At 41.5% G+C, this 26,129-nt stretch overlaps 1 protein-coding gene, 2 long non-coding RNA genes and 1 other non-coding gene across 6 annotated transcripts; 3 read left to right on the plus strand and 1 right to left on the minus strand.

The window, feature by feature from the left end:
* Positions 1–1,870: 1,870 nt before the first annotated feature.
* Positions 1,871–23,832, plus strand: shtn2 (shootin 2). Of its 3 annotated transcripts, none has more exons than XM_080291183.1 (17): positions 1,871–2,417; positions 11,912–11,961; positions 12,317–12,377; positions 12,573–12,667; positions 12,762–12,975; positions 13,095–13,192; positions 14,247–14,328; positions 14,785–14,879; positions 17,898–18,032; positions 18,125–18,278; positions 18,560–18,698; positions 18,910–18,971; positions 20,407–20,504; positions 20,631–20,651; positions 20,751–20,804; positions 20,950–21,100; positions 23,441–23,832. In XM_080291183.1, the coding sequence occupies exons 1-17, from the start codon at positions 2,318–2,320 to the stop codon at positions 23,566–23,568; spliced, it is 1,737 nt and encodes a 578-aa protein (XP_080147309.1). In that variant the 5' UTR covers positions 1,871–2,317; the 3' UTR covers positions 23,569–23,832. The 3 variants fall into 3 exon arrangements, with proteins under 3 accessions (XP_080147309.1, XP_080147305.1, XP_026018070.2); XM_080291179.1 differs by having other exon boundaries at positions 1,874–2,417; positions 23,411–23,832; XM_026162285.2 differs by lacking the exon at positions 1,871–2,417 and adding an exon at positions 10,932–11,089 and having other exon boundaries at positions 23,411–23,832.
* LOC145421221 (uncharacterized) lies at positions 3,083–4,958 on the minus strand. The gene is made up of 2 exons (XR_013902530.1): positions 4,688–4,958; positions 3,083–3,516 (listed from the first exon to the last, which is right to left on the minus strand). It is a non-coding gene; the product is annotated as an uncharacterized LOC145421221 (long non-coding RNA).
* LOC145421220 (uncharacterized) lies at positions 5,491–8,388 on the plus strand. Its single transcript, XR_013902528.1, has 2 exons — positions 5,491–5,621; positions 5,866–8,388. It is a non-coding gene; the product is annotated as an uncharacterized LOC145421220 (long non-coding RNA).
* trnal-cag (transfer RNA leucine (anticodon CAG)) lies at positions 7,324–7,406 on the plus strand. Its single transcript has one exon. It is a non-coding gene; the product is annotated as a tRNA-Leu (tRNA).
* Positions 23,833–26,129: the final 2,297 nt, after the last annotated feature.

Raw genomic sequence — 26,129 nt, forward strand, 5'->3', positions numbered from 1 at the left:
AGTTGTATCTTTCTTAATGCATCCATAGGATGAATTAACTACCAAAGGAGTTATCAAGATAACTGAGGAGCAGTGAGACTTGTTTCCAGGAGAACTAATGTCTGTCCATATCACACAAACAGTGATGTAGCAAGTCCTCGTCCTTGTCTCTCAGTGCGCTCATTTTTCTGTCTCTTTGCCCTCACCCTTGGAACTGGTTTCTTCGTGTTAAATAGGAGTTTTTCTTTCCCACATTTGCCAATTGATTGTATATGTACAGTTTTCTTTGTCCTGGGGTGACTGTTTGTTGTAAATTGGTGCATAAATAAAATTGAATTGGAGTAAACTGACCTAGAGCCATATCATATCACCTCTGTATTTCTAGAGTAATCTTTTTTGCAGAACCATTTTCATATGTTTCCACACACTTTAATTGCAGGAATACTCCTTTTATGTTATGAGATTATTAATATATGAGTTTTGTCAACAATCTATCTATCTCAAGCATGTTAGGTGCACCTGTTCAGAGGATTACTGTAAACATCTCAGTGGCCAAAAATGCATTTAAACACAGTGAAGACCACCTGCAGAAGTTCAAACTTCTACTGGAATTTTCCCAGACCAGGATCTCTAGGGTTGTTTTGAAAGACTGGAAAGACGTCGCCTGGTCTGATTAGTCTCAATTCCTTTTGGAAGATTTAGATGGCAGGGTGAAAATATGGATCCATCCTGCCTCATATCAGCTGGTTCAGACTGGTGGTGGTGTGATGATGTGAGGGATATTTTCTTGGCACACACTGGCCTACCTGAATATTGTTGCTGACCATGTCCATCCCTTAATGACCACAGTGCACTGTGTTTTAGCAGGACAACACACCATGTCACAAACTGGTTTCTTAAACATGACATTGAATTCACTGTTCTCAAATGGCCTCCACAGTCACCAGATCTCAATATAACAGAGCAGCTTTGGGATGTGGTGGAAGAGCAGGTTCACATCATGGATGAGCAGCAACTGTGTGATGCTCTCATGTCAATATGGACCAAAATATCTGTGAAGTGTTTCCAGCACCTTGTTGAGTCTGTGCCATGAAGAATTAAAGCAGCGGTGAAATCAAAAGTGTGACTAAAGAGCTATAATTACAATGATGTGCTTCTCTGTAGGCCTAATGTAAGTAAACGTCTCAGTCCATTCACGTCTACAAACACTGTCTCTTTTCTTCACTTGGGAAACAATGCAGCATGGTGGATCGCCACCACCGCTATCAAGCTTGTACATAAAGGTTTCTTGTATTTATTCCATTTTCCAAAGTTGGTTTCACTCCATGCAGCAGTGTAACAGCACTGAAGCAGCACACCAGAGCTTCTCTGATTATTTTCATCGGATTCTGTGTTTGTGAAAGGACACAAATCTCCAAGGCAAACCTGAAGGCTGAACATAAACACCTGATGTTGATCATAGAAAAGGAAGATAATAGAAGGACGATTGGACTACAGCTGCTGAGAGAGAGAGAGGGAAGGAGGGAGAGACAGGCGTGAGAAAGAGAGAGAGAAGCAGAGAGTGGCCGAGAGTCCAATTAAGCAGGATTTCTCTCATTGCACATCTGACTCTCTCTCTCTCTCTCTCTCTCTCTCTCTCACTCACTCACTCACACACACACACACACACACACACACACACACACACACACACACACACACACACACACACACACACAGCAGCTGTGCAGTCAGTTGGTGCTGCTGAGGGAGGGGCAGTACAATGAAAGCAGAGTTTTGTGTGTGCGTGAGAGTGTGCACTTCCATATTTGTGCATTTTTCCCCCTTGCATCACTATGCACATACCACATCCTCTCTGGATGCGGGTGTCTACCTGTGCGGCTCCGTGTGCACGAGTGTGTAGTGTAAAGGGAGAGCTGAGCACGCTGTGGACGTCCCGGGGCTCGCAGATGTGTGAGCGTGTAGGACTAAGCCCTGGTGAAGCCCGCTGCGAGGGGTCACAACCTTTACAGAATCAGTGCCTCTGCATGTCAGGACTAATGGAAGGGCCTCACCAGCTGCACAGAGAAGTGGAGGAAGAGGAGGAGGAGGAGGGGGATGAAGGGAGAGAAGCGAGAGGAAAACGGGGAGAGTTGAGAAAAAAGATGAAAAGTGAATAAACAACACTGTTTTGGAGGAGGGAAATGGGGGAGAGGACGGGAAGATTTGGGAGTTGGAGAGAGACGGTGGGAAGAGAATGGAGAGGAGATGAAATCTGAGGAGGGGGCTGGAACGGGTGGGAGGCGGAGGATGGAAACACTGGGGAAGTTTGAGGAAGAACTTTAAATACTTTTATCTTATGGAAGAGAAAAGTTGGATAGAGAGAGAAGAAAAAAAGGAATACCTGACACGTGGACATGAAGAAGAAAAGAAAAGAAATGAGAAATGGGGAATGCAAGGTAAGGTTAAAATTTTCTCAGCTGACAAAAGAAATAAGAGGAGGGAGAAAAATCAGGTGTGTAAAGAAATGTCTGCCTAATAAGGAACAAACTGGATGAGTGATGGTATGATGGACGCTCTAGGAGACAAAGGGTGTGGCCTCTCTGGTGAATACAGATTTTTTTCCTGCCTTGAGTCCTCCCCTTAACACTAAAATTCAAAGTCTTATCAGCTTCAAGTATGATTTTTATACAGCATAGGTGATGTAAAACAAAAAAAATCCTAATCAACTATAATTAGGTGTGGGGGGGGGGGGGGGGGGAGTGCTTTGGGTCTCTAATTAATTTGAATTAGAGATTTAACAGCTACACACTGAACAAAAGAAAGATACGTTGATTTAAAAATATCTTGCTTCATCACTGCATCCAGCTGAAATGCAGAAATCCTGGAGCCCTTCAGTCTAAAAGCCAGGATCCCCATGTGCATGTAAATAACACTAAATAAAGCTAATTATGTCCAACCTTGACCCTTGACCCTGATGAGTCAGCAGGAAGCAATTTTTTACAGAAAAATGAGTGTTATTTCTGTTAATTGTCATGAAATGATCATCTGCAAAGGTGCAAACAAATCAGCTCAGGGCTTTTGAGAACTCAAGAAAATAAGCAGAAGATGAGATCATGATGAAGATGTTTTAAAAGCTTTTTATAAATTTTTTAAAATCTATTAAATCTATGCTAATTTATGCTGTGCACCACATTCAAAAATAATTCTCCCCCACACAGTATAAGTGTGTGTTCAGCTGCAGACAGTGCCACTGTGTGCCCATCATGACCAGACAGCCTGCTTCCTCTGCTGACATGACCCGGGGACGCTGATCGGCCGTCTGTGCCACTTTGTGCCGGGTTCAGCAGGCCGCTTCCCCTCTGACATCATCACTGTAAGACGGTGATGTAGCTGCTGTTACAGGAGACAGGGTAAAAGCCAACAATGGAGGACTCTGACACCGTGTCTGGAAGGTCGTTGGGCGTACAGTGACTGACGCGTTGTTTCTTCCTCAGTCTTCAACTTAATATCAAGGCAGAATTTACACACTGTGGCCTCACAGCGAAGCAAAAGCGACTGTGGAAGCAGAGTCAAAATGTTAGATTCCAAACATTTTGAAGATTAAATATGTGACTTTCATGTTTTATTTATTTATTTATTTTTGAGATTTGGGGCTCAGCAGAGAATCAGCAGAGGGGAACCTGTTGAGGAAGAAAAAGCAGAGCAACAGGTGGCAGATCACAGAGTTAGAGCGACACCTACAGAGCACAGGGGGAAAAACCTAAAGACGCAGCTAAAAGACACACATACACACATGCACACACACACACATATATATATATATATATAATTGTTACAAATTCATTTTGGAGAAAAACACACAAATTATCTACTTTAAAAAAATCTAAATATTTATTGATGTTATTATATTTTGAAGGAAGGTATCATGTAAATGCATTTCTTAAATATGTGCTAAGACTATATTTCTTTGTCCCAAGGCTGGACAAACATATAACGTAGTTTAATTCAACTAAAAGTGATTTACAGTGAGGGAAACAAAATTTTAATCACTTTTTAAATTTCATTGTCCGTTTTTTAACATCATATGTTATCTAGTAAGGCGGAACAACTTTGGTATCATGTATGAAATCATATGTAAGTTTCAGTAGTGATGAAATTTTTCAAAAAAAATTGTTTTTTTTTGTAAAAAATAATTATTTTTTGTATTGTGAAAAGGATTTTTTTTCCTATTTTCAAAAATGCTACTATTATATATTTCTGACAAAACAAAAAATATGCAACTCGTAATCATGTTTTCCAAAATGAAATATATTTTAAAACTGTCTAATTGAACTGAATCTAAAATACATTACAGACATCTTAAGAAGCAATCTGTGTGTCTGCGAACATGAAAAGATGAAAAACACAAAATTGGACCAACATTTTAGTCCTGTTTAATCGCCCCATCTCATAAACAATAGAGCGAGGGATAACTAATACAACAGATGATAAAATGGAATAGAAAACGAGAGCCAGGAAACCGACATTAGTGTAATAGTCGGCTCCCTTTTGAGAGCTGGATTTGCCCGTTTTTGAACTTTTGAACCCGGGTCGTCTTTAAAGTGATCAGCATGATCACGCATATATATTGCACTTACATTTTGAGTATTTTCTCTCAGTATGTGTCTGTGTTTGTGTGTAATGCATGCTGTGGCCTAATCACAGGAGAATATTGTCATTTACTCACTCTAATAGACTCGGTCGACATCCTCTGGTCTGAACTAATGCAGAAACGAATCGCCCCGCTGGGAGCTGACTCACAGGCAGCTATTCTTAGTCAGAGCCAACTGGACTCATTCACTCACACCTGCAGCTGCAAACATTTGTGTCCAACGACAGTAGTGTAGTAGCGGATTATATAGCACAGTTCCATGAATGCACACAAATCCATGATAACATCAAGTGGTACACGTGGCCCAAATCCTAATATCCCATTAATCCCTTCTGGCTCCTACCAGATGGTCAAAGGGTAGTTTAGGGTCATAGAAAATTATGTTCTTCTGCTGAAGGTGATGGTGTGTGTGTGTGTTTGGACACAAATGTAATGGTTTGCACGCAGATTTTTATGAAAGGGATGGGAGAAAATGTGAGCGAGGATGAAGAAGAAGAAGAAAAAAAGGGAAGTCTCACATCAGAGAGAGTCGGTGGAGCTGGTGGCGGCTTCCCTGTTTGTTTGTGTTTGCCGAGTACAGTGGAGTCACCAGGAGGCCAGCAGTGTCTGTGAGGCTATTCTGTCACAACGCATCCCGTCTCCCATCTGCAAACACACTCCATCTTTGCTCCCTCTCCCCTTTCGGCGGTCGGAGCATCCTCCTCTCTGAATTCCCAGAAATCTAATCTGTCATCGTTCTGCTAAAAAAAAAAAAAAAAGCAACCCAAAAAAACATTTCCTTCTTACTATTTGTCTCTTAAACTGTTTCATTCCCTCCCTCTGCTGCCTTCCTGCCGAAAGCCTTGTCCTAACGCAACAGGTCACAACCCGGCTGGCCTCTTGTTGACCCCAGCCTGACCTTTTGTGGGTTAGCATCTCTCCCTCTTATCTCCAGCCGTGGTACTGCTAAAAGCCTGGATAATCCAATCACGCTGTCATTAGTACTGAGCGGGCCCCGGAGCTGGAGCAGGTGAGTGGGAGCGTTTGTGTAAATGTGTGTGTCCCTTTCCTTTTTTTTAAAAAATCTTTCCCTTTTGCTCAGATTCAGCTCATTTTCAAGCACAAACATGATGTATGTAAACCAGCAGATAATCACAGCCTCCACACCCCCACCTATATCAGATCAGTGGTGTTTAAACCCCCAGTGATCACCTCAGTGTGGTGTTGTATCCTAACCCACGTGAACGTCGTGGACCCTCTGCTTTTTCAAACAGCACAGTCGATGGAAGCGGATGCAGATGAGGGCGGTGTTGCCAGGACTGAGATTTTCAGGATGGCAGGCATGTGTGGTGCCCCAGCCAATCACGGAGAGGATGCTCACAAAGACTCGCAAAATCACCATGATCTCTGCCTCCGTGAAGAAAAACTTTAATCCCCTGAGTGAGAGAGAGCCGGTGACTCGTAACGGCTTTAAAGAGCAATTAAAATTTTTAGTAAGACGCTGCTTTTTTAATTGGATCTCTATTATTGTTTCATGCCTTTCACCGTGGCAGTGTCTCCCTTTCGAGCTCAGTGGAACCTACCTGATTAATTATGAATAAAGCAATAATGAGCATAGCCCTCTTTAACCCGAGTGCAACCTGCATATGACACATTCTTTAATTAAACCGAGCACTTTAATTACATTAAAATTGGGCATACTATTTTTACTGCGTAGACACTCTGTTCAACTCCTTGCTTTGTTCTTTAGATACTCTTTATGCAGTCTTTTTTTCAATCCTTTTAGTGTCTCATGCAAGATATAATACTTTATTGCCTTGCTTCTAAAAGACCTGACCAGGCCACTGCAAGTGGTATTCTATGTGAATTACCATCCAAGGTCTCAGTGATGCGAAACCTTCTCTGCAAAACGAGTTGAACTCCTGTGGGGAAATAATGAATCATTTATCTATTTTTTGGATGACAGGAAAGTGGTCAGGTCTAAATCACCACTCACATCAGCCTCTAAACTAGCCGTTGGCTTCATTTCCTGTATTCTGTTCAAAGTTTTGTAGTTTTGTTTTGTGATTGGCTGGAACACACAGCACAAACTCACAGCTGGATGCAGACTACAGCATCCAACCTCCACGTGTATTGCGCTGGAATATTTCAGAGCTGGAAGCAGTACAGGCCAGTATCACTGATATCATTATGTGATGAATCATCATTTATTTGCAAATATTCTGAACGCATTTTAACGAGCTCTAAATCACTGTGATTTTTACTTTCAACAATAATTATTTAAAACAATAAAACACATTGATATTTGAGGTACATTTTATTGATTTCCAAATAAATTAATGTATATCTTTGTAACACAGTTCAGTGGGCTACATGTTGATGTTAAAGGACTGAAATAAATATTGATAGTATAAGTTTAGTATCGATCCAGAACTAATAAGGTGCAGGTATGATGCTATCGATCTGCCCACCTCTGCTGTGTAAGCAGCGGCAGTTACACTGTCACATTACACCGTCGAGGTAAATGTCAAACGGCTGCAGGTTTGAGAGCGAGCGTGTCTATCACGTGGTAAACGAGCAGCAACTTGAACTTTCGCTTCCTTATCTTCACAGGAGCGGCTCTGTTGACGCTTTCATTGTCTTTTATCTAAATGCGCTACAGGCAGAATCGTGGGAAAGTCCCATCATCATATATGCAGTGTTCCGTTTCTAAAACTTGCGCTATCACCTAAGTCAGGATGGCCGAGCGGTCTAAGGCGCTGCGTTCAGGTCGCAGTCTCCCCTGGAGGCGTGGGTTCGAATCCCACTTCTGACAGTAACTTTTCACAAGCAGCACGAACAGCTTGCTCTCCTCGGGGTTGGTTAGAATCTGTTAGTTAACACGCCGCCGTGTTCAGGGTTAAAAATGTCGCGTTTTAGTCAGCTGTTCACGGGGTGGCATCAAGTGTCATCCGTCAACACTCCCAAAACGCAGGTGCTGCTATAACTTCGCTCTGTGAGAATCAAGTCCGATTGATTTTAAGTGATAACCTGTTTATTGGATTTGTTAAGAGGAAACCTGAGCGGCCTTTCACAGCTCTGGCCAGTAACCAGTAGCTCGAACCTAAAATAGAAAACTTTCCAGCTCTTGCACACATGCAGGCTGGGAAACACAGCTGACAGCATGAAGCACTGTGACTTTACCCCAGTGAAAGAATGAAAAGGTTTAATATAGCAGAAATATAAAAATACTGTCATGGTCCTGGGTCGTGCCACCCAGTGTTTTGTGTTTTAGCCTATTTTGATGTTTATTCTTTGTTTAGGGTCACTAAGGCAGTCCAGCCATTTGTACATATTACCCGTGTATTAAGTCTCCCTTGCCCTTCGTGTGTTTATGTCTGCGTGTCTTATATTGTCAAGTCCATGCTGTCGGTTATGTCATCTCCCCTGTACTACGTCTCCCCGGTTCATGTGTCTTGTCTAATCTCCATGTTTCCTGTTTTACTTTGAAAGTCTGTATTCACGGTCAGTGTATTCAGCTTCACTCCTTCTGTCCTGTCGTTAAGTTCATGTGTGTCAGCTGTGTTCCCATGTGTGGCCACTTCCCCTGATCATCCCTCATGTGTATTTAGTCTCTGTGTTTCATACAGTCTGTCTCGCGTCGTCTGTGTTACCACCTCCTGTGTTCTGTACCTCCAGCCATAGTCTTTCCTTAGTTTTGTCCAGTTTAGGTTTTCTGTTGAGTACTACACGTATGCTGCCCTCATTCTGTTTTTGTTCTTTTCATCAGCCATAATAAAAGGCTCGTTTTGTTGGAATCCACTCCTGCATCCTCGTTTGTGTTCGCACCTGGGTCCACCACACACCTTTCCGCACGGTCTGCCTCCGCAGACCTTGACAAATACGACTGTCAACGAGGATAAATGAATAAATAACTAAATAAATAAAGACATTCAGTGAACAAAGAGCATAATAACTGACATAAATAATAAAAAATGCTGCATTCATAAAACTGTTTGATGGGAAAATTGTGGACCCCTATTATTATTATTATTATTATTATTATTATTATTATGCTTCAGTCTAAAAATTCGGACTTGCAAATATAAAGTATTCAGATGCGTTGGGCCTGAAAATCTGGTTAAAACATTCTTATTTATTTACAAAGTACTCCTAAAAATATTTATTGTATAATGCCATTACTTTCTTTTTTTTTGTATTTTATAATATAAAATCTTAATAACTGTATATTAAGTTATTGAGGGATATTCTTACATGTGTATTTTGTTATGTTGTCGTTTATTGTCTTTACATGGGGATGCTCACAGCAGGCGTTACAGTTCCTGTGAAAACACTTTTATCTGCTCATGATGACACTGTGTTGAATTTCTTGGTTAAAATTTGAGTGTTTAGGAGATCAGACCAAAGTTGCCAGTTGGGTCGTTTTAAATTATACGAACGTCGACTCCCAGAAGATAGTTTTAAATGCTTGAAGTCATTGTTGGTCATGCTTTCAACCCAGCTTTATTCTATTAGATAATATGAACTAAAATAACCTGCTATAATAAATAATCATTACATGTTGATTAGTAAACTAGTAAAGGAGCATTTCACCAAATCACAGGATTCAGCTTTTTATGTCTAAAACTGTCCTGCACATTTTTTGTAACAACTTTTCCTCGTATGTTTGACAAATGACAGAAAAAGTAAAACAAAGAAACATGAGTAATATCAGGACCAAAGGTTGAGTGAGACCCAAAGCCATCCTTGTTTAGTCTCTTTGGATGAAAAATAAAACCTGCTGGTTTTCTAATCTGTCTCTATTTAATCAGAAGATTAAATATTCTGGTTTTTAATGAGGTTTTCTGACACTGATGCACACTGTGAGAAACACCAGACAACGGCTAATCTTAAGTGACAATTTCACCTTTATTAGCATGGTGAAAAATCATTAGTAAAGGTCAGGGTGACAGGCTGGAGGAGGGCTTGGTGCTCAGGTGGTGCCTGTAAAGAGAGCAACACACTGAGAGAGAGACGACAAGGATGTCCCTCTGCAGTGAACCACAGCAGATCTCTGTACTTGAGCTGCATATGCGCACCGAAAGTGATTGAAAAGCATTTCAATGAGATCCTTTGATTAGCGTCCTGCTTTCATCAGGAATTATTGAAAATAATCATTGTCCCAGTGTTTGTGCTGGAAATGATGAATGCCAGCGTGTCGAGGGATTTAAAGAGAAACTACTTTCTGATTTTAATTGACATAAAATAAAGAAGCCAGTGGACACTTTGCTAATTTATTTCACAAGCTGGCTTCTTGGAGCATTATTTGACTCTCTTCCAACAATAATAGCTGTAATTATGGAATTAATAAAGACTCAAAGAAGTGCTATAGATTGTTTTATGTTTGACCTCATAGCTTCAAAGGAGACAACGAATTGTGGACAAGTACATAACTAGGTATGAAACATAAGGTTTGAAGGTCAATATTATATATATATGTATATATATATATATATATATATATATATATATATATATATATATATATATATATATATATATATATATATATATATATATGTAGTCTCTCTGAAGGCAGCAATACTGTGAAAATGCTCAATTTACTACGCTTTAACTTGTGACAACTTGTGACAATCTGCTAAAGAACCCCTGTAAAAATGTGTATTTGTTACTTTCAGGAGAAACCAATAGACTGAGTGGGATGGAGAGCCATGCTTTTTTTTCTTTTTCTTCCCTAAAAATACTGTGATCTCCATGTGACCCCTCGTGCACCCTGAATCATCAACCCGCCCAGCTTGGAACTCCTAAAAATATACTCCTAGAAGGCAGGTGGATGAATAAAAGAGGAGTGAGGGTTCAGAAATTAGAAGTTTCTGTATGATTCACAGTAGAGAAATACGTGTCATCAGCATCACCATCATGCTCCCACCCATCGTTGTCATCTCCTGAATTATTACGCAGAAACGTGGCTCCTGTGGCAGATGTCTGATGCCTCAGAGGTCATGAACTCTGAGTGCAGATGCTGATAGAGGAGTGAAAGCAGCTTTGCCTTTGCCTCAGCTCCTTGAGTGACGTTGATCGTGCAGCAGAGAGACAGTGTCCTCCCTTAAAGACCACATGCATGGATTTTCCCCCTTTATATTATATGAAACAAAAAGGGAGGGGTGGGGGTGTTATCTGTAATATCCAGCATCATTATTTGCATTAAGATATAATCTCATCCTTTTCATAAACTCTGGAGACGTGGTCTTGTGATTAGTAAGAAGCTTTCGGCCGTACGCCAGGGGAAGGTTCCTCTTTTTCGAATCCTGGAAGTGGGGGAGGGTTTAAGCTGAAATTCCCTTCTGCTTCTTTCATAATAAAGCTGTTCAGGAGAAAGTTGTGTTTTTGTGTGTGTGCTGGAACGTGTAGCTCTTTTTTTTGTTTACTAAAGAGCGAAAAGTTGAAAGCATTGCAGGATGTGGGTACAAGATGAGGATGAGGACACTGCGGCTGCAGGTAAGACTCAATAATCTGGCCCTAAAGAGGTGCTGAAGGAGCTAAATAAAAGTTTCAGCGTTTAAAACGTCAGAAAAATAAAAAAATTTTACATTGCGAGGATGTTCATTGTGTAGGTTTTCTAGTTGATGCACATTTTTTGTGTTTGATTGTTTACAACAGCTTTTGTTACCAGCTAAATTCGACTGTGTAAAATAAAATAATGCTAAAATTTCACTTTTGATCTCATTGCAACTAAATCTTTTTTGACCCCCGCACAGCTGTCATGAAGTCGTACAGAAATGAGGAACATTTTTTCTGCTTTAAAACTCAGCATTTTAATGTGAGGGTCTGTTGGTAATGACTTGCTTTTGGAGCCGGCCTCTCTGGCAGTGAGTTTCTTACGCCTCAGTTTTTAAACAGCTTAAACAAAAGACATATGAGGAATTAATCTGTGACTTTTGGAGGTGCTGCTACACGTGTTGTTTAACCTGCACAAGCAGTGTAGTAGTTTTGGTTTCATAGGTAATGTGCTGCAACAGGAATGACTATTCTGATCTGACGCTCAGCAAGAAAGAGGATTCTTTCTTTGATTTCAACACTGCTGACTCCTTAGTCTGTAGGACAAAGTGAAGTAACAATGGGAAACTTCAGTGAGTCACAGGCCACGGAAAGCGAAAACCTCTAAAGGTTCCTCATGTGATTTCCACTTCCCGTATTCCTCGCAGAGCACAACAACCTCATGGAGTTTCTCTTCTATTCATTCTGATCTTTGGTCGTCTGCCAGTGTCTTTTTTTTCAGGTGCCATTTCACAATATAAAGTGTCATGTTTTTGCCCGCAGACTCGGATGAAGAGTGTGCTTTCTCCTCCGAAGATGAGGAAGACCTTCAGGTACTGATGTGACTGACACCTTTCACAGGAGGGATCGCTGAGCCCTGCTCAGGCTGGTGTACTGCTAGCTTGATGGAAGGGAAAAATTTGACTGACTCTGGTTTAGAAATCTTCCCCGTGTGCCAAGAGCCTGCTATTATAGAGAAAGGATAAAAATGAAATGACACAAAAATTAAACAAAATTGCCAAATCAAAATGGTCTAAAAAGCGCATAAACGTGATTACGTTGAAACGTAATTTGGCGCCTCAGCTGTCTGATAATGGAATAAAATGTGAATGAAAATCAGCTGCGTCAATTTGCCGTTGCTTGATTGATCTCTTTCTTCCGTTTTGCTGGTTGACATTTGATTGCCAGTGGCACATCCTGGAGAAGCAGAGGGACGAAGCCAATCACAGGCTGTCGGAGTTGGAGGAAGGTGAGACTCTTCACTTCAAATATCAACGTTGTTTACATGTTTTTTAAATGACAGGACTGTGGGACAAACAAATGAGGAGCTTTCGCACAGGAAATTGTTATGAATGTGTTTGTTTTGTGTGTTTTCTGAATGATTGTATCCTCTTCAGTATGCTTATATGAAGAGCTCGTGACTGACCACTGTGCTCTTTATCAGCTTCCAATCAGCTCCTGAAAGAGATCAACGTGCTGGAGATCCAGTTCCAGATAGAGCGCTCCTGCAGGGAGAGCGCTGAGGCACTGGCTCTCAAAGTATGTCTGTTAACTACTGGACTCTTTTTCCTTTCCTTTCCTTTTCTTCAGCACCTGAATCATCAGATCTCTATTTGATCTGGTTTTTCCCCAGGTGACCAAAGAGAACAAAGTCCTGAAGAGAAAGAGCCAGATGTTGATGCCACTCATCGCTGAACTACCTGAAAACCTGCCTGATGTGACCTTTGACCCTGCGGTTAATGGTGACGAGGTGGATGGTGACAAGGTGGATGGTGACAAGGTGGATGGTGCCGGAGGGAGCAGCAGCGAGGAGATGCTGCTGCTTGAGAGTCAAGCCAAGATCACAGGTTAGCTGGCACTACCCATGATATGAAAACAGCTATTTTGAAATTAGAATGGGAAAAAATAGAAAATGAAATCTTGTTATTTGCTTTGTTTTGTTTTTTGTTCCTGTCATGTGTGTCAGAGCTGCAGGCGTCTGTTGACGGTCTGCTGGCTGAGAAGCTTAAACTGGAGCAACAAGTGGAGGATCTGACCAGTGAGCAGACGCAGCTCAGAGAGCAGGTAATGTAGACAGTGTTTTTATATTTGTGGAGTCTGAGCACTTAAAGCAGGGATGGGGAACTCCAGGCCTCGAGGGCCAGTGTCCTGCAGGTTTTAGATATCACCCTGGGCAAACACACCTGACTCAAATGATTAGTTCATTCCCAGGCCTCTGGAGAACTTCAAGATATGTTGAGGAGGTCATTTAGCCATTTAAATCAGCTGTGTTGGATCAAGGACACATCTAAAACCTGCAAGACCCCCCACCCCTGTCTTAAAGAATCCTACCAAACACAGTATGTAAAGATGCCTTAAAGCTACATTCTTTCTAATAGCCAGCAGGGGCCGACTCATCTAGCTATAAAATGAAATGTAATGGAATTAATGGGGAAATGGCCTGTGGCTCCCTTTACCCCGACCCTGAGTAAACTCTTTTTCACTCTATGGTCTCAATCATTTGTTTAAAGTCTTATTGAATAATACATGTTGTCCATTTAGCAAATTATGGTTCCAATTAGTGTTCAGGAGGTCAATAAACAGCCTTTTATATCACCCGTTGTGGCCGTTGCAATCTGCTGGTGTGAGCTTGTCGTGCACTTTTTTGATTTTTATCTCCTGGTGCTTTTGCTGTGGCCGGGTTGAAGACATGATTCTGACAGTTTTTACCACACACAGGAGCTCAAAGATGATTCAGAAGGAGATGTTGAAACAGTATGAATCAGATTCTTTGGAGAAACTTTAAAATAAGGTTTGCATGACGCTGTAATGAGTGGTGACACCTGCCGTCTCTCCCAGCACTCAGAACTGTTGGTCAGATCCGCCCTCGCTCATCGAGTCCAGTTTCAAAAAGCTCAATGCTTTAAAACAAGACTTTGCAAACCAGCGAGTGACATCCATCTTTCATGTACAGTCAAAGGGACTGGCTGCTTTGTGAAAGCGAACCTTACAGCTGCTTCTTTGTTACAATAAAACAAATGTAAATCATCAAACCATAAGACTATAACATGTCATAATGTTGAAGTTCGTGTTTTCTCTGTGTGTGTGTGTGTGTGTGTGTGTGTGTGTGTGTGTGTAGCTTGCTCTGGAGGTTGCAGAGAAGGAGGCCATTCTGAGGAAACTGAACAAACAAAGCAAGACTGTAAATAAACTCAAACGAGGTAAGTCCTGATTAGATGAGACTGAAGACTGAAGATTATTTTCATTATTGATTCACTTAAAAAATCCTTTCATGAATCAACAGACTTGAGATTATTCATTTTTGTGGTTCATTAATTTTTCAGTGTAACAACAGTCCAGCTTTTGAGTGCAATTAAAGGAGCATGTCACTGAAATTACACACACACACACACACACACACACACACACACACACACACACACACACACACACACACACACACACACACCACTTTTCTCTAGTTATGCAATTTTTTTCCATCTTATAGACATATCTGAGCCATATTTGGTACATTGTGTATTTTTAATTCATAAATGACATTCACCCTAAACCATTATGCAATCAGGAGTCTGCTTGCTTCTAAATCAAAAGCATCATAAATTCGTCATTAATATTTATTTTGTGTGTCTCCCCCTCCCCCTCGTGTGCACACCCAGTGTCCCAGCTTGTCACCGATGAGTTCACAGAAATGTCTCAGAAGCTGGAGCTGGAGCAGGGCCTCCGGCAACACGCTGAAGTCTTAGCCACCCAGGTGCGAGCGCGTGCGTGTATTTGTGTGTGTGTGTGTGTTTGTGTGTGTGTGTGTGTTTTCAGCACTGGACAAAACATTTTGTCATATATTCACACCTATATATACTGAGGGTGACAGGTCGTGCCACAGGAACGGGACAAGGAGTGTTAGCGCTGACCTTCGGGCGGGTGTGGGGAACGGACGGACACTCCAGTGAAAGGGGAGGGAGGGGGATGCACACACACACACACACACGTTTCTGCTGTCGCACCGCAGCTGATGTGGCGGGACAGCACAAGAGGTCTCCATTCATCGTTTCTCACACCGACGACACTTTGGTCAAATGTGTGTCGCCTCTATGAAGAGACAAGACAAAAGCGCACACGCACTTGTACACATTGACGAAAAACATCAATTCACTTAAAAAACACACACACATACCCAAGCAGAATACACACAAACACACACACACAGCACAGTTGTTGCAGTCCCAGCTGCTCCCATAATGAAGGGCTTTTCTTTCCAAAAAAAAAAAGCTGTCTCTCTTCCCATTTAGCCCCTCCCTGCACCATAATTAGTGGTCATCACTGCCGCCGAAGGAGAATAGTGGTCTTTAAGCACAACCTGTCTTCGCCTGACACCTTTATGTTTTGCCGAGCATATAGCAATTGTCGCTTTTGTGCGCAGCCTCCTCCATTTACTGGACAGGCGCACAATGGGCTTCCTCACAGGGGTCCTTACCTGTGAAAAGGACCCCCGACTCTCCACACAATTCAGCCCCTTTACTCTCAATTCATGGTAAAAGACCCCCCCTGCGCTGAATGCCTCTTGTGTGCACCACTATTTGTCTGTTTTCATGTGTTTTGAAAACAACAACCATTCACACCTCTCCTGTGTGATGCACGGTGGTATAATGATGCGGGGGCCTCAAACAGGAAACGATTTGGAGCTTTTTTTTTTTCTGTGTGTGCTTCTTTGTTCCTTTGTGTTGCAGTGTGTGTGCTCGGGGTGTGTGTGTGTGTTTGTATGTATGAAATAATTGTGCTAATTGCTGTGCGAAAATTGGTCTCTGCTAAAGGGAGCCCACAGATTGAAGCGGTGTAATTTGCAGCGCGGAGCCTCGTGCTGCATGCTCTGACACCAAGCTGCTGCTTCAGTTTGTCCCGATAGTAAAAACACAGAAATGAAAACCTCATTTTCTTACACTTCCTGTTCTCTGATCACGGACCTGCTCTCAAAAAAAAAATCTAGAAAATCTATCAGAGAGACGCCCATTATAAGCAGAGTGCACCGAGGTCACGTCCCTTGTATTGTTTTGAGGGGAATTAAAGGGTATTAGGGGCAGTTACACACAAAATAACACGTAGCAGGTTTTCTTAGCTGGTTTTATTTTAGATCTGGCTATTTGTGTCATTTAAATTAACCATCACCACCACACCAGACCATCTCTAAGGTTATAATTATCTCTGTCAGGATACTTCTTTAGGTGTGGTCAGCTTTTTTTTTTTTTTTTTTTGTGTCACAGTGTTTTGGTTGGGGAACACATTACAAGACTATGTGGACAAAGTACTGTGCCACCTACAGATGATATCAACAGCAGCTGCTCAGCTGTGGACCCCCATGTCAGGAAATGACATGGGGGTCATGTAATGTAATGTAATGACATCTCGGTTTTGATGTCATTGTTGTTCTTTTCCCGTTGATCATGTTTTGTTTCCTGCCTTTCTTTGTCCTACATTCCACTTCCTGTTTTACTTTGGCAACTGCTTTTCCTTGCACATCTCCCGTGCCTTGATTTCCTGTCTCTGTCTTCTCTCTGAATGACTGATCCTTCCTGTGTCTAATTCAACAGTCTGTGTGCATTAGAGGCGAGCTCCTCGATCCAAATATCGATAGCACCGATACCAATGTTGGTATTGGTATTCGATCGATACCAGCACGACACAATTGTGCTAATTGTTGTGGAAAATTTAGTGGTCATAAATATGCGTTCAGAATTAGCATCCAGCTCAAAAATCATGACAAACTGCTCTGTCCTACATAAGCTGTCTTTACGGTACTGTTATCGGTATTGGTATCAGTAATCCTGGCTTTGTATTTACTTTGTATCAGATCAATAGTAACATTTGCAGTATTGCGATGCACGATCATTCTGCACTTCTTTTGGCTACACATGTGCATTACTTCTCTTAACCACTTATCCAAGTTAGTGATAGAGGAGCTTGAGGATCACAGGGGCCCAGCTCACCCTGACCAGGCTGCTGGTTTGTCACATGGTCAACACAGAGAGACACACCTGCAGCCAATTTGCAATCACCAGTTAACCTAATGCTCATATTGCTGGAGACGAGAGGAAACCAGAAAAACAACTGGCACATGGAAAATGTTTGAATACACGAAAGCTCCAGCCATTCAGAAGGTTCAAACCAAGAAGCCTCTTGCTGTGAGACAACAGTGCTAACTGCGCCTCCCTTATTGGTTCGAAAACTAATCAAATCTGCTCAAACCCAGCATTTTGCCTATATAACTGTGTGCACAACTAGCACAACATTAACACATGTCACAAACGCCTGTGCAAAAGAGCAAAAGGTTTGTTTAGAGCACTCTGCTGATTGAAGAGATCTACACAGCAATGATTAAGCACAGCTGGTGTATTCATTTTCCACAGCAGAGAAGAAAGAAGCACATTTTCCAAACGATTCAAGGCAAAGTCTGACTTTTTTTTTTTTGTCACAATGCGAGAACAATGATGCTTTGTCTCACAGAAAAATAATCCTGTTCGCATTGCTGCTACTCTTCAGTGAAGCCGATGAGTAATACGTAACAAAGCTTCCAAGTCATTGTTCAGTCAAATGCTGGTTTGACAACCACCTGCTGGGAGACAATCAGCAACCAGTCCTTTAGATCTCACTTCATCTTTCCTCTAATTATGGTTCATTGTCAGTGATGTATTTCTTTTCCATTTTCTTAGAAACAAAGAATCCAAATATGTGTTGAAATTGTCAAAGCTCCATTTGTTTCTCCCCCCCCCCCAATCAGATGATCCTGGAGCAGAAGGCGGCCCAGGCCTCAGAGACAGACCTGAAAATGCAGGTGCAGCTGGAGCAGGCACTGCAACAGATATCCCAACTTAGCACAGCCCTGTGTGACATACAACTCTACTACCAGGACCGGGTGGGTAAACGTGATCACTGAGAGTGTCACGATAACAGAACATAGTGGAAATAACTGATATCTTCATCATGCCTGTGCTCTCCTGTGATCAGTTAAAACAGAGCCAGAGTGCTGTGGAGGAGAGCAGTGCCCTCTCTGAGCTGCAGAACCTGAGAGAGCAGCTGGAGAAGAGCGAGGAGGAGAGGAAGACTTTAGAAACTCAGCTATCTGACGCTAACAGCTTGGTCACCCAGCTCCAGGAAGAAGGTACTCCCTTGTGCCTGAAGATACGACCTTATCACAACAAAATAACTGTACATGACATGGAATACATTTTAGAAAAGTCTTCTGATGTCTTAGAAATATTCAGGTTCTCTTGAAGCAGTGATTGGAGGTCATCACCTTCAAACGGATGTGCAACCAGTGATTCGCTTCCAGCGTGCCCCTGTGCCTCATCAGTTTGAGCACCGGTGCATTAAAGAGACTTTTAATCAGCTCATCCATATCAGCTTTTGTTATTTCCCATTCTCTATTCTCTTTCTTTTTAGTGAAAGAGTTACAACAGACACTCAACAGCGATGATAAAAGTGATGAACCAGGAGAGAAAGCCATTCCTGACTTCGTTCCACTGTCTCCTCTCCCTCCTCCGCCTCCTCCACCTCCTCCGCCTCCCACTACTGTTACCAAGTATGAAAAACATAAGCCATAGCTTCGTCTACTACTAAGAATACAAGTCTAAGTTTCACAGGATGGTTTCAGATATTGAATGCACATCAGCTGAGTTAAGTTGGTTGTGATTATGCTGGTGAGGATGATGTTTTAATATTAAATGTCCATATGTAAAACTCAATGGTCGACTGATTTCAGAGACATAATCCCTTTCTCTGCCTCCCGCTAGCTTTAAGGATTTCCTGAAGAGCAGGAAGAAACATGGTGCCAAGGCTGCTGATGATTTAAACAGTACGTCTAACCACACGCAACATAACCTTCAGCATGAAGCACTGAGATTTAACAGGGACTCTGCTTTAATCTTAGATTATCGACGAGATCCCTCATCTTGATATATGTCCTGTGTTCCTGGAAAGCATCTTAATTTTTTCAGGCAGTAATTCTACAGCATCTCTTCTTTGCATAAAACATTTGATGGAACAAACATACAAAACACGCAAATATACACAGACCCCTGACAGTGCAGTAAATAGCACAGATTATGTCTTCATCATGACACCTGTTAGTAGGTGGGAAATATTTGGGTGCAAGTGAACATTTTACCATGAAAGTTGATGCTAGAAGCAGAAAAAATGGGCAAGCGTATGGATTTGAGTGATTTTGACTCACTGTGATGGCTAGATGACTGGGTCACAACATCTCTAAAATTGCAGCTCTCGTGGGGTGTTCAGAGACTCCCGTGGTCAGTGTCTATCAAAAGCTGTCCAAGGAACAGCGGTGATGCGGTGACGGGCTCATGGATGGCCAAGGCTCATTGATTCACATTGAGCGAAGGCTGACCTGTGTGGTCTAAACAGACGAGCTACTGTAGCTCAAATTGCTGAAAATGTTCTGATAGAAAGAGAGCATCACAATTTGTTGAGTATGGTCCGCAAAGCCACAGACCAGTCAGGGTGTCCATGCTGACCCATGTCCACCTCTGAAAGTACCAACAATGGGCATGTGAGCATCAGAACTGGAGCATGGAGCAATGAAAGAAAGTGGCCTGATTTGAGAAATCACATTTTCTTTCACATCACATGGATGGCCAGTTGTGTGCATCAGTTACCTGGGGAACACCAGGCACCAGGATGCACTATGGGAAGAAAGCAAGTTGGCGGAAGCAGTGTGATGCACTGGGCAATGTTCTGCTGGAAGACCTCAGGTCCTGTCATCTATGTGAATGTTACTTTGAAATGTACCACCTACCTAAGCATTGTTGCAGACCATGTTCACCCTTTCATGTTAACAGAACTCCCTGATGGCTGTGACCACTTTCAACAGGATAATCTGTCCTGCCACAAAGCAAAAATGATCCAGGAACGGTTTGAGGAGCACAACAACGAGTTTGAGGTGTTGACTTGGCCTCCAAATTCCTTAGATGTCAATCCAATCGGGCATCTGTGGGATGTGCTGGACAAACAAGTCCATGGGGGCCTCAAATCACTTTTTACAGGACTTGTGAGATCTGTTGCTAACACAGCTACAGGGTCTAGTGGAGGCCCTGCCTTGATGGGTCAGGACTGTTTTGGCATCAAAAGGAGAATATTAGGCAGGCGGTCATAATGTTATACCTAAATAGTGGAAGTTGTCAAAATAGGGACAATACACCACACTGATTTAAAAAAACTGTCATAGAAGACTAAGAAAGCAATCTCAGCACCAATATTCATTTTCATTACTTAAGAAGCAGCTCCCTTGTTGGACATGAAGGCAAGAGCAGTGGATGAAATGATGGAGAGAATAAAGAAAGGCATCGTCCTGAGACCTATGAAGAGAATACAGGTAGAAAAATCGCACTGTGAATTGACATTTGATATATGAGTGTTTTCCAAAGAAACTGATAAAAAAGCATAGCCTGCAGAAATAAATATAAACTCTGTCTCATAACCATCTAACTTCTTCCCACAGGAGGACGACAGTTCCTGGAAGGTCAGTTATCCCGCCGTTCTTCATTTTCTGTTATAACATAGCTGTGATCTGTGTCAGTGACAGATATTTGTTTTTTTGCAATCCACACTTTTCTTACAGGACCAGAAAAGTGACAACAGAAAGTCAGCCATCCTGGAGTTGAAAGGAATGCTGGTAATAACTATAAAATCAAATTTCACTGTGGGCTGAAAGTCACATCTGTGTTGCAAAAGAAAAAAAAAAAACCTTACAGCCGTGAGCGATGCATGGCAGCTTGATCTGCTGTGTTTGATCCATCTTTAACTATTTAATACATCAGGACAACATGAAGCGTCAGCACCTCCGCAGAGTGCCATCCAGGAGGGGAACTGGCCGAAATGTGGGCGAAGCAGAGCTCCTGATGGTGCTCCAAAGGAGGAGAAGAGCAATGGGAGACAATCAGGAACCACCACCCTCAAATCAACCACAGGGTACGCTGACAAGCATGGTGTTTTCTTAACCATATACTATACCTGTACCTTCACAGTGTGACGCTGGCTAATTATAAATGGCCTGTCTGCCATTGATACATGAATGATTCATGCTTAATTAAGGCTTCAAAGAACAGAGAGTGATTTTACAACACTTGTTTTTGGAAAAAAAGCATCTATTATCACACAATATCCGATTTTGTTCTATCTAAAACATGAAAACATAGCTGCCAAAACGAATGCTGGGTTTTGTGCATGTGTTCCCACACTCAGCAAAATGACAGCTCAGGTGCCTTTATAATCTTATGACCTTCTAGAACTCTTTAATCAGCTTAAATTACAATGAGATCACAATAAATTGATTCTAATTTGTTTATTAGATTGTTTTCTTACATTATTTGTGCTTTCAGGTGCAAGGCACGAGCACAAACAGATGAATACACTTTTTTAGCCTTACCGAACACTCAAAGGTCTTTTAACTACAAGTCACACTTTAACTGTGTGCACTTGAGGCTCTTTATTTACCTCACATTTAGACCAATTTAGATCGCCATTTAACCCAACAAGTCTTTGGAGTGTGTGAGGAAGCCTTAGTCTCCAGAGAAAACCTGCTTCAATGGGTTTAACATGCAAGCTCCACACAGAAAAGCCCGACCAAGGATAAACACACCAGTCTTCTTGCTGTGAGGCGACAGTGCTAACCACTCCACCACCATGCCACCAGTTCTGATTCTGTGACTTCTGTGTGTCCTCTGTTGCTTATGTGCACCACATATAATTTCTATGCCAGGTATTTCAAACATAAGGTTGGGGAGACCAGAGTCTCCAATCTGGATTTTGTTCAAATATTTGTCATATATTAAAATGGGGCGCATTAACCTGAACTATAAGGGTTAAGTGGATCGGTCTTACTGTTGTTGTTTGTTAATTGTGTCTATTGTATATAAATATGATGCATTTGTTTCCCTGCTCAAAGAGGCCAGTTTAATTTGCCTTCCATATGTCCCACTCTGATATCTCATAAATGCTGTCAGATTGGGCACAAACATTCACTTTGACTCAAAGATGAGTGGAACTTGGTGGCGGAAGGTCAGCGTTACTCTGACCTCACAAAACAGCTTTGGACTTTACATGGAGACTTCATTTACCAACTAGACACAATTTCACAGAAATGTCTGATAGTGTAGAACGATGAAGATGTTACCATTTATATCAACCTGCTCTCATCTCAAGACATCGGATCCTGCCGTTTTGTCTGAAGCTGATGATGTCAGAGAAATGCAGTGGGTTCTGTTTGATAGGTCAAGACCTGCGAGGAAGTGGGAGTGACAGTGTTGCAGATCATCAGTGAGCCATTTCTTACCATCTGTTTAGGTTTGCTTTCACTTGCTGTTTATCTTGGCGTTGGAAATATACCCATTAAATCATAAACCCTGCACAGTGAAAAATAATGCATGTGTGTGTTCAATGCACATCAAAAATAACACACCCACTGCATTTAAATGTTTAATAAAGAAGGGTTTCTGTGCATAAATGACAAGCTGGGAGTGACATTTGTCTCCTGATTGCTGTGGGTGGCGTCTTGGCACCAAGATCTAAGGACACCTTTGCGCTTGTCTCCATGTCGCTAGCGGCTTGTGACAAAACTAAAAAGGTCAAAAGTCAACTTCACTGTGGCTACATTTCAGATGTGGTAGGGTACTGAATAGGTGACGCTGATTGGTTAAAGATCTTCTGTGCTGCTGGGTTGAAGACGTATGCGAGCCAGCCCTTCTGTAGTATTGATGGCTCTCATGATTATAACTTAGTCGTCCAAAAATAAATGCACGTGACACGTTTCATTAAACTCAAAGTGTTAGCGCAAATACCACATGAGTCTAGGGCAGATGTGAGTGGTCGGTGGCTTACAACCAGGAGGTTAGTTACAAATGCAAAGTGCCTACCAGGATGTAACCAGGACATATGCTTTTAGATGTTTTTCATTAGTTTAAAAAAAAGAGAGAAATTCTAGATGCCAGCTTTTAGTATTTGTTTGCATTAATACTTCTAATGATCTTCATCCACTTATTTTTAAAAAAAGGAAAGAAGTTATGCAAATTCACTGTTAAAAGGGAAAGATACAGACACAAAAGGGAGAAATAACTGGCTCCCTTTCAGGCCGAGAGCCATTTCGCTCCCTCTGACTTACCTATATTTCCTAATCAAAGAAAACCTCTTTATTCTCTACCTGCTTTCAGTTGTTTTAGCCCACCCTTTAGCTCCCATTTTCAGACTCGTGCCTAAAATGAATATGCGGTGATCTCTGTGTAGATGTCCAACCAGGTTTGCCGTGTGTTCCAGTGGCAGGCGACGCTCCCTGGGCAGGTGAGAGCGGCAGCGCCCCTGTGCTCCGGAGGCTGAAGCAGAACCGAGAGAAGAGAGACTCTCGCATCAGAGCATCAGCACTGTTCATCAGTCACCAAGCCTGACAGCTGTGAGAGGAGGACATGCTGGTTGCTATTATTATTATTATTATTATTATTATTGTTATTATGATACTGCAGGTTTATATGACAATAGACCAAAGATGATTGAGCAAACTACGCATGTTTGACTTTAAAAGAATCCATTTTATCTTTACATCTTTCGGTATTTAAATGCACTGCCTCCTTGATGTCTTACAACAAACCAGCACTGCCTGACTTGCCTTGAAAATTTTAAATAAAAACTTTAGCTGTCAGCTCTCTATCCGACAGCAGTTGCTTGTGTTTGTTTTATTTTCTTGAGGGAATCCGAGGGTCAGGATTATATCGTAAACGAACATTAAATCTTGCATTTCCAGCTAAAGAAAAACAAAGAAAAGCATTTTTCAAATGCCGTTTAACCCAGGTCTATAAAAACCTTGTTGCGTGTCAAAGGAAATGGCACTCTTTCAGCCATATTTAATAGTCAGCATCATCCCTTTCAGAAACTGGGATTTCAGCTGATCTAAGTGCAGAAAATAGATGGAAAATAGCCCGAGCCATTAAAGAAAACACTTGCGTGAATGTGATTGCCCGCTCCTCTCCCAAGGTGTCTGTCTCTTAAAGCTCGATCCAGCAAAAGAATAGTGGCTGCCATTCATTTGGACACATTAAAGCTGTCGCACCGAGAGCCCAGAGGTGCTGCTGAGATAAGAGCCTCGGGTGATCTGTGTGTGTCCCCCCTGAAAGTTTCTTTAAAATGTAGCAGGCTGCCTTTTGTTTTCTCACCTCCACACAGGTCCTGCATATATATGTGCGCATGCATGCATACATGAATGAATCCATGCACCTTCACACTGTGCTACCTGCCTCCCTGTCTATCTGCGTTTGTTAAAAGCGTTTGAAAAGAGGATGAAATTACTCCCACCTTTGACTTTGACACCATTTTACTGTCTTCACACTGTCTTCACATTATATATTTACTTTATTTAGCTCTGTACCAGAAGGTCTGCCTTTTCACTCTTAATCATGCATTTTTTATTGGTTTATATCTCAGTCTCAGAAGTGTCAGGCTTTGAGACATAGTGTGTACTCGCGTCTTTCTAGCTGTTGAATCCATGCACACAAAAGCTCGTGTCTAAGTGCGAGAGAAAGAAACGAAGCCCTCTGAAAAGGATCCTATAGATACAGATGATATTAAAGATGTGTCATTGACTCACACTGAGGTGAGATTCAAATAATGTAAATTAATTTTCCTCTTAATGTGTTTTTCTTTAACTATAAATGCGCGCTGATTTCCTTGCAATGAGCTCTAATCGTGGCTGCTATTAAACCCACTTCTAAGTCTACGTATCCTGAATCAAATTTAACTGAGCCAGTGGCCCATTCTTCAGAAACGAACACAGAGATCTGGTCTTCTTGGTTAAAACTAATTTTTGTATTCATCAGCTTCCTACAGGGGAGGCTGAAAAACTGCTTTAAGCTGCAGAATAAAATAATTACACAGATATCGTTAATCTAAAGTATATACAATGTGGCTACTTGGGGACCAAGAGAAACGAGGTTTGACGTCCTACTGCTGCTGATGTCTGTGGTTTGTATATTTAATTAACGGTGGAAATACTTAGAGCACACATTTTCCTCACTTTTTCTTACAGATTTCCTGCCATCATGAGCTATAGTAGGAAATATTTTGACTTCATAAGGATACATTTGGTCTTACAGCTGTGGAAGCCTGAAACTGCCATAATTAAACACGAATAAATAAAAAACTAAATAAAGAAGTAAAGAATACCCATTAAATAAATCTGCTTCTATTAAAAGCCTCAAAAATATAAAAATGACTAAATCTACGTTTTAAATAAATTAATACAAGTGAAAATGAAATGTTACTAACAGGTGAATTAATGCTAACTGAGATTCTATCTCAGCTGTCACGTGGTTGCTGGTCTGCAGAATGACCAACAATCATGCACACTCACACCTACTCTTAATTTAGAATCACTAGTTGGCATGAGATGCATGTCTGTGGACTGTGGGAGGAAGCCCATGCAGCCCATACAGAGCGTCCAAACCCGACACAGCTGGCTGGCAGGTTTGAACCACTGTACGCTCGTGCTGTGAGGCTGTAGTGCTAACCACTGCACTACTGTAACTGCTTTAATATAAACATTCATATCACATTTTTGGCGCATTTAATGGCATATTTGTTTGTTTTTGACCATGCCAGTACAATTTATCACGATTTTGACCTTTATTAAATAGTAGATGTAGTAATTGTTATTTAGAAAGAAATACTTTTTGACTTGATTTCTTAAAGATTGACTTGAACATTTTTACAAAAATTTTGACTTACTGTATTTTCTTTCACATTTCTAAATTTTTGTGTATTTTTGTGGTTGGCACAAATAGATTTACATGGTGAAATTTAACATATTATCATTAAAATATCTTTGGACATTTGGAGAGGGTGTACCCGGAGACCCCCGTCCCACAAACACACACATAGAGGCACCACCCTTTGTATTTTTTTTATTATTAACCTAAAAAACATTATTCCTCTGGCGTTGCATTACTCCTCCCACCAC

Source organism: Astatotilapia calliptera, chromosome 3, assembly GCF_964374335.1.
Source record: "Astatotilapia calliptera chromosome 3, fAstCal68.1, whole genome shotgun sequence".
NCBI lineage: Eukaryota > Metazoa > Chordata > Actinopteri > Cichliformes > Cichlidae > Astatotilapia > Astatotilapia calliptera.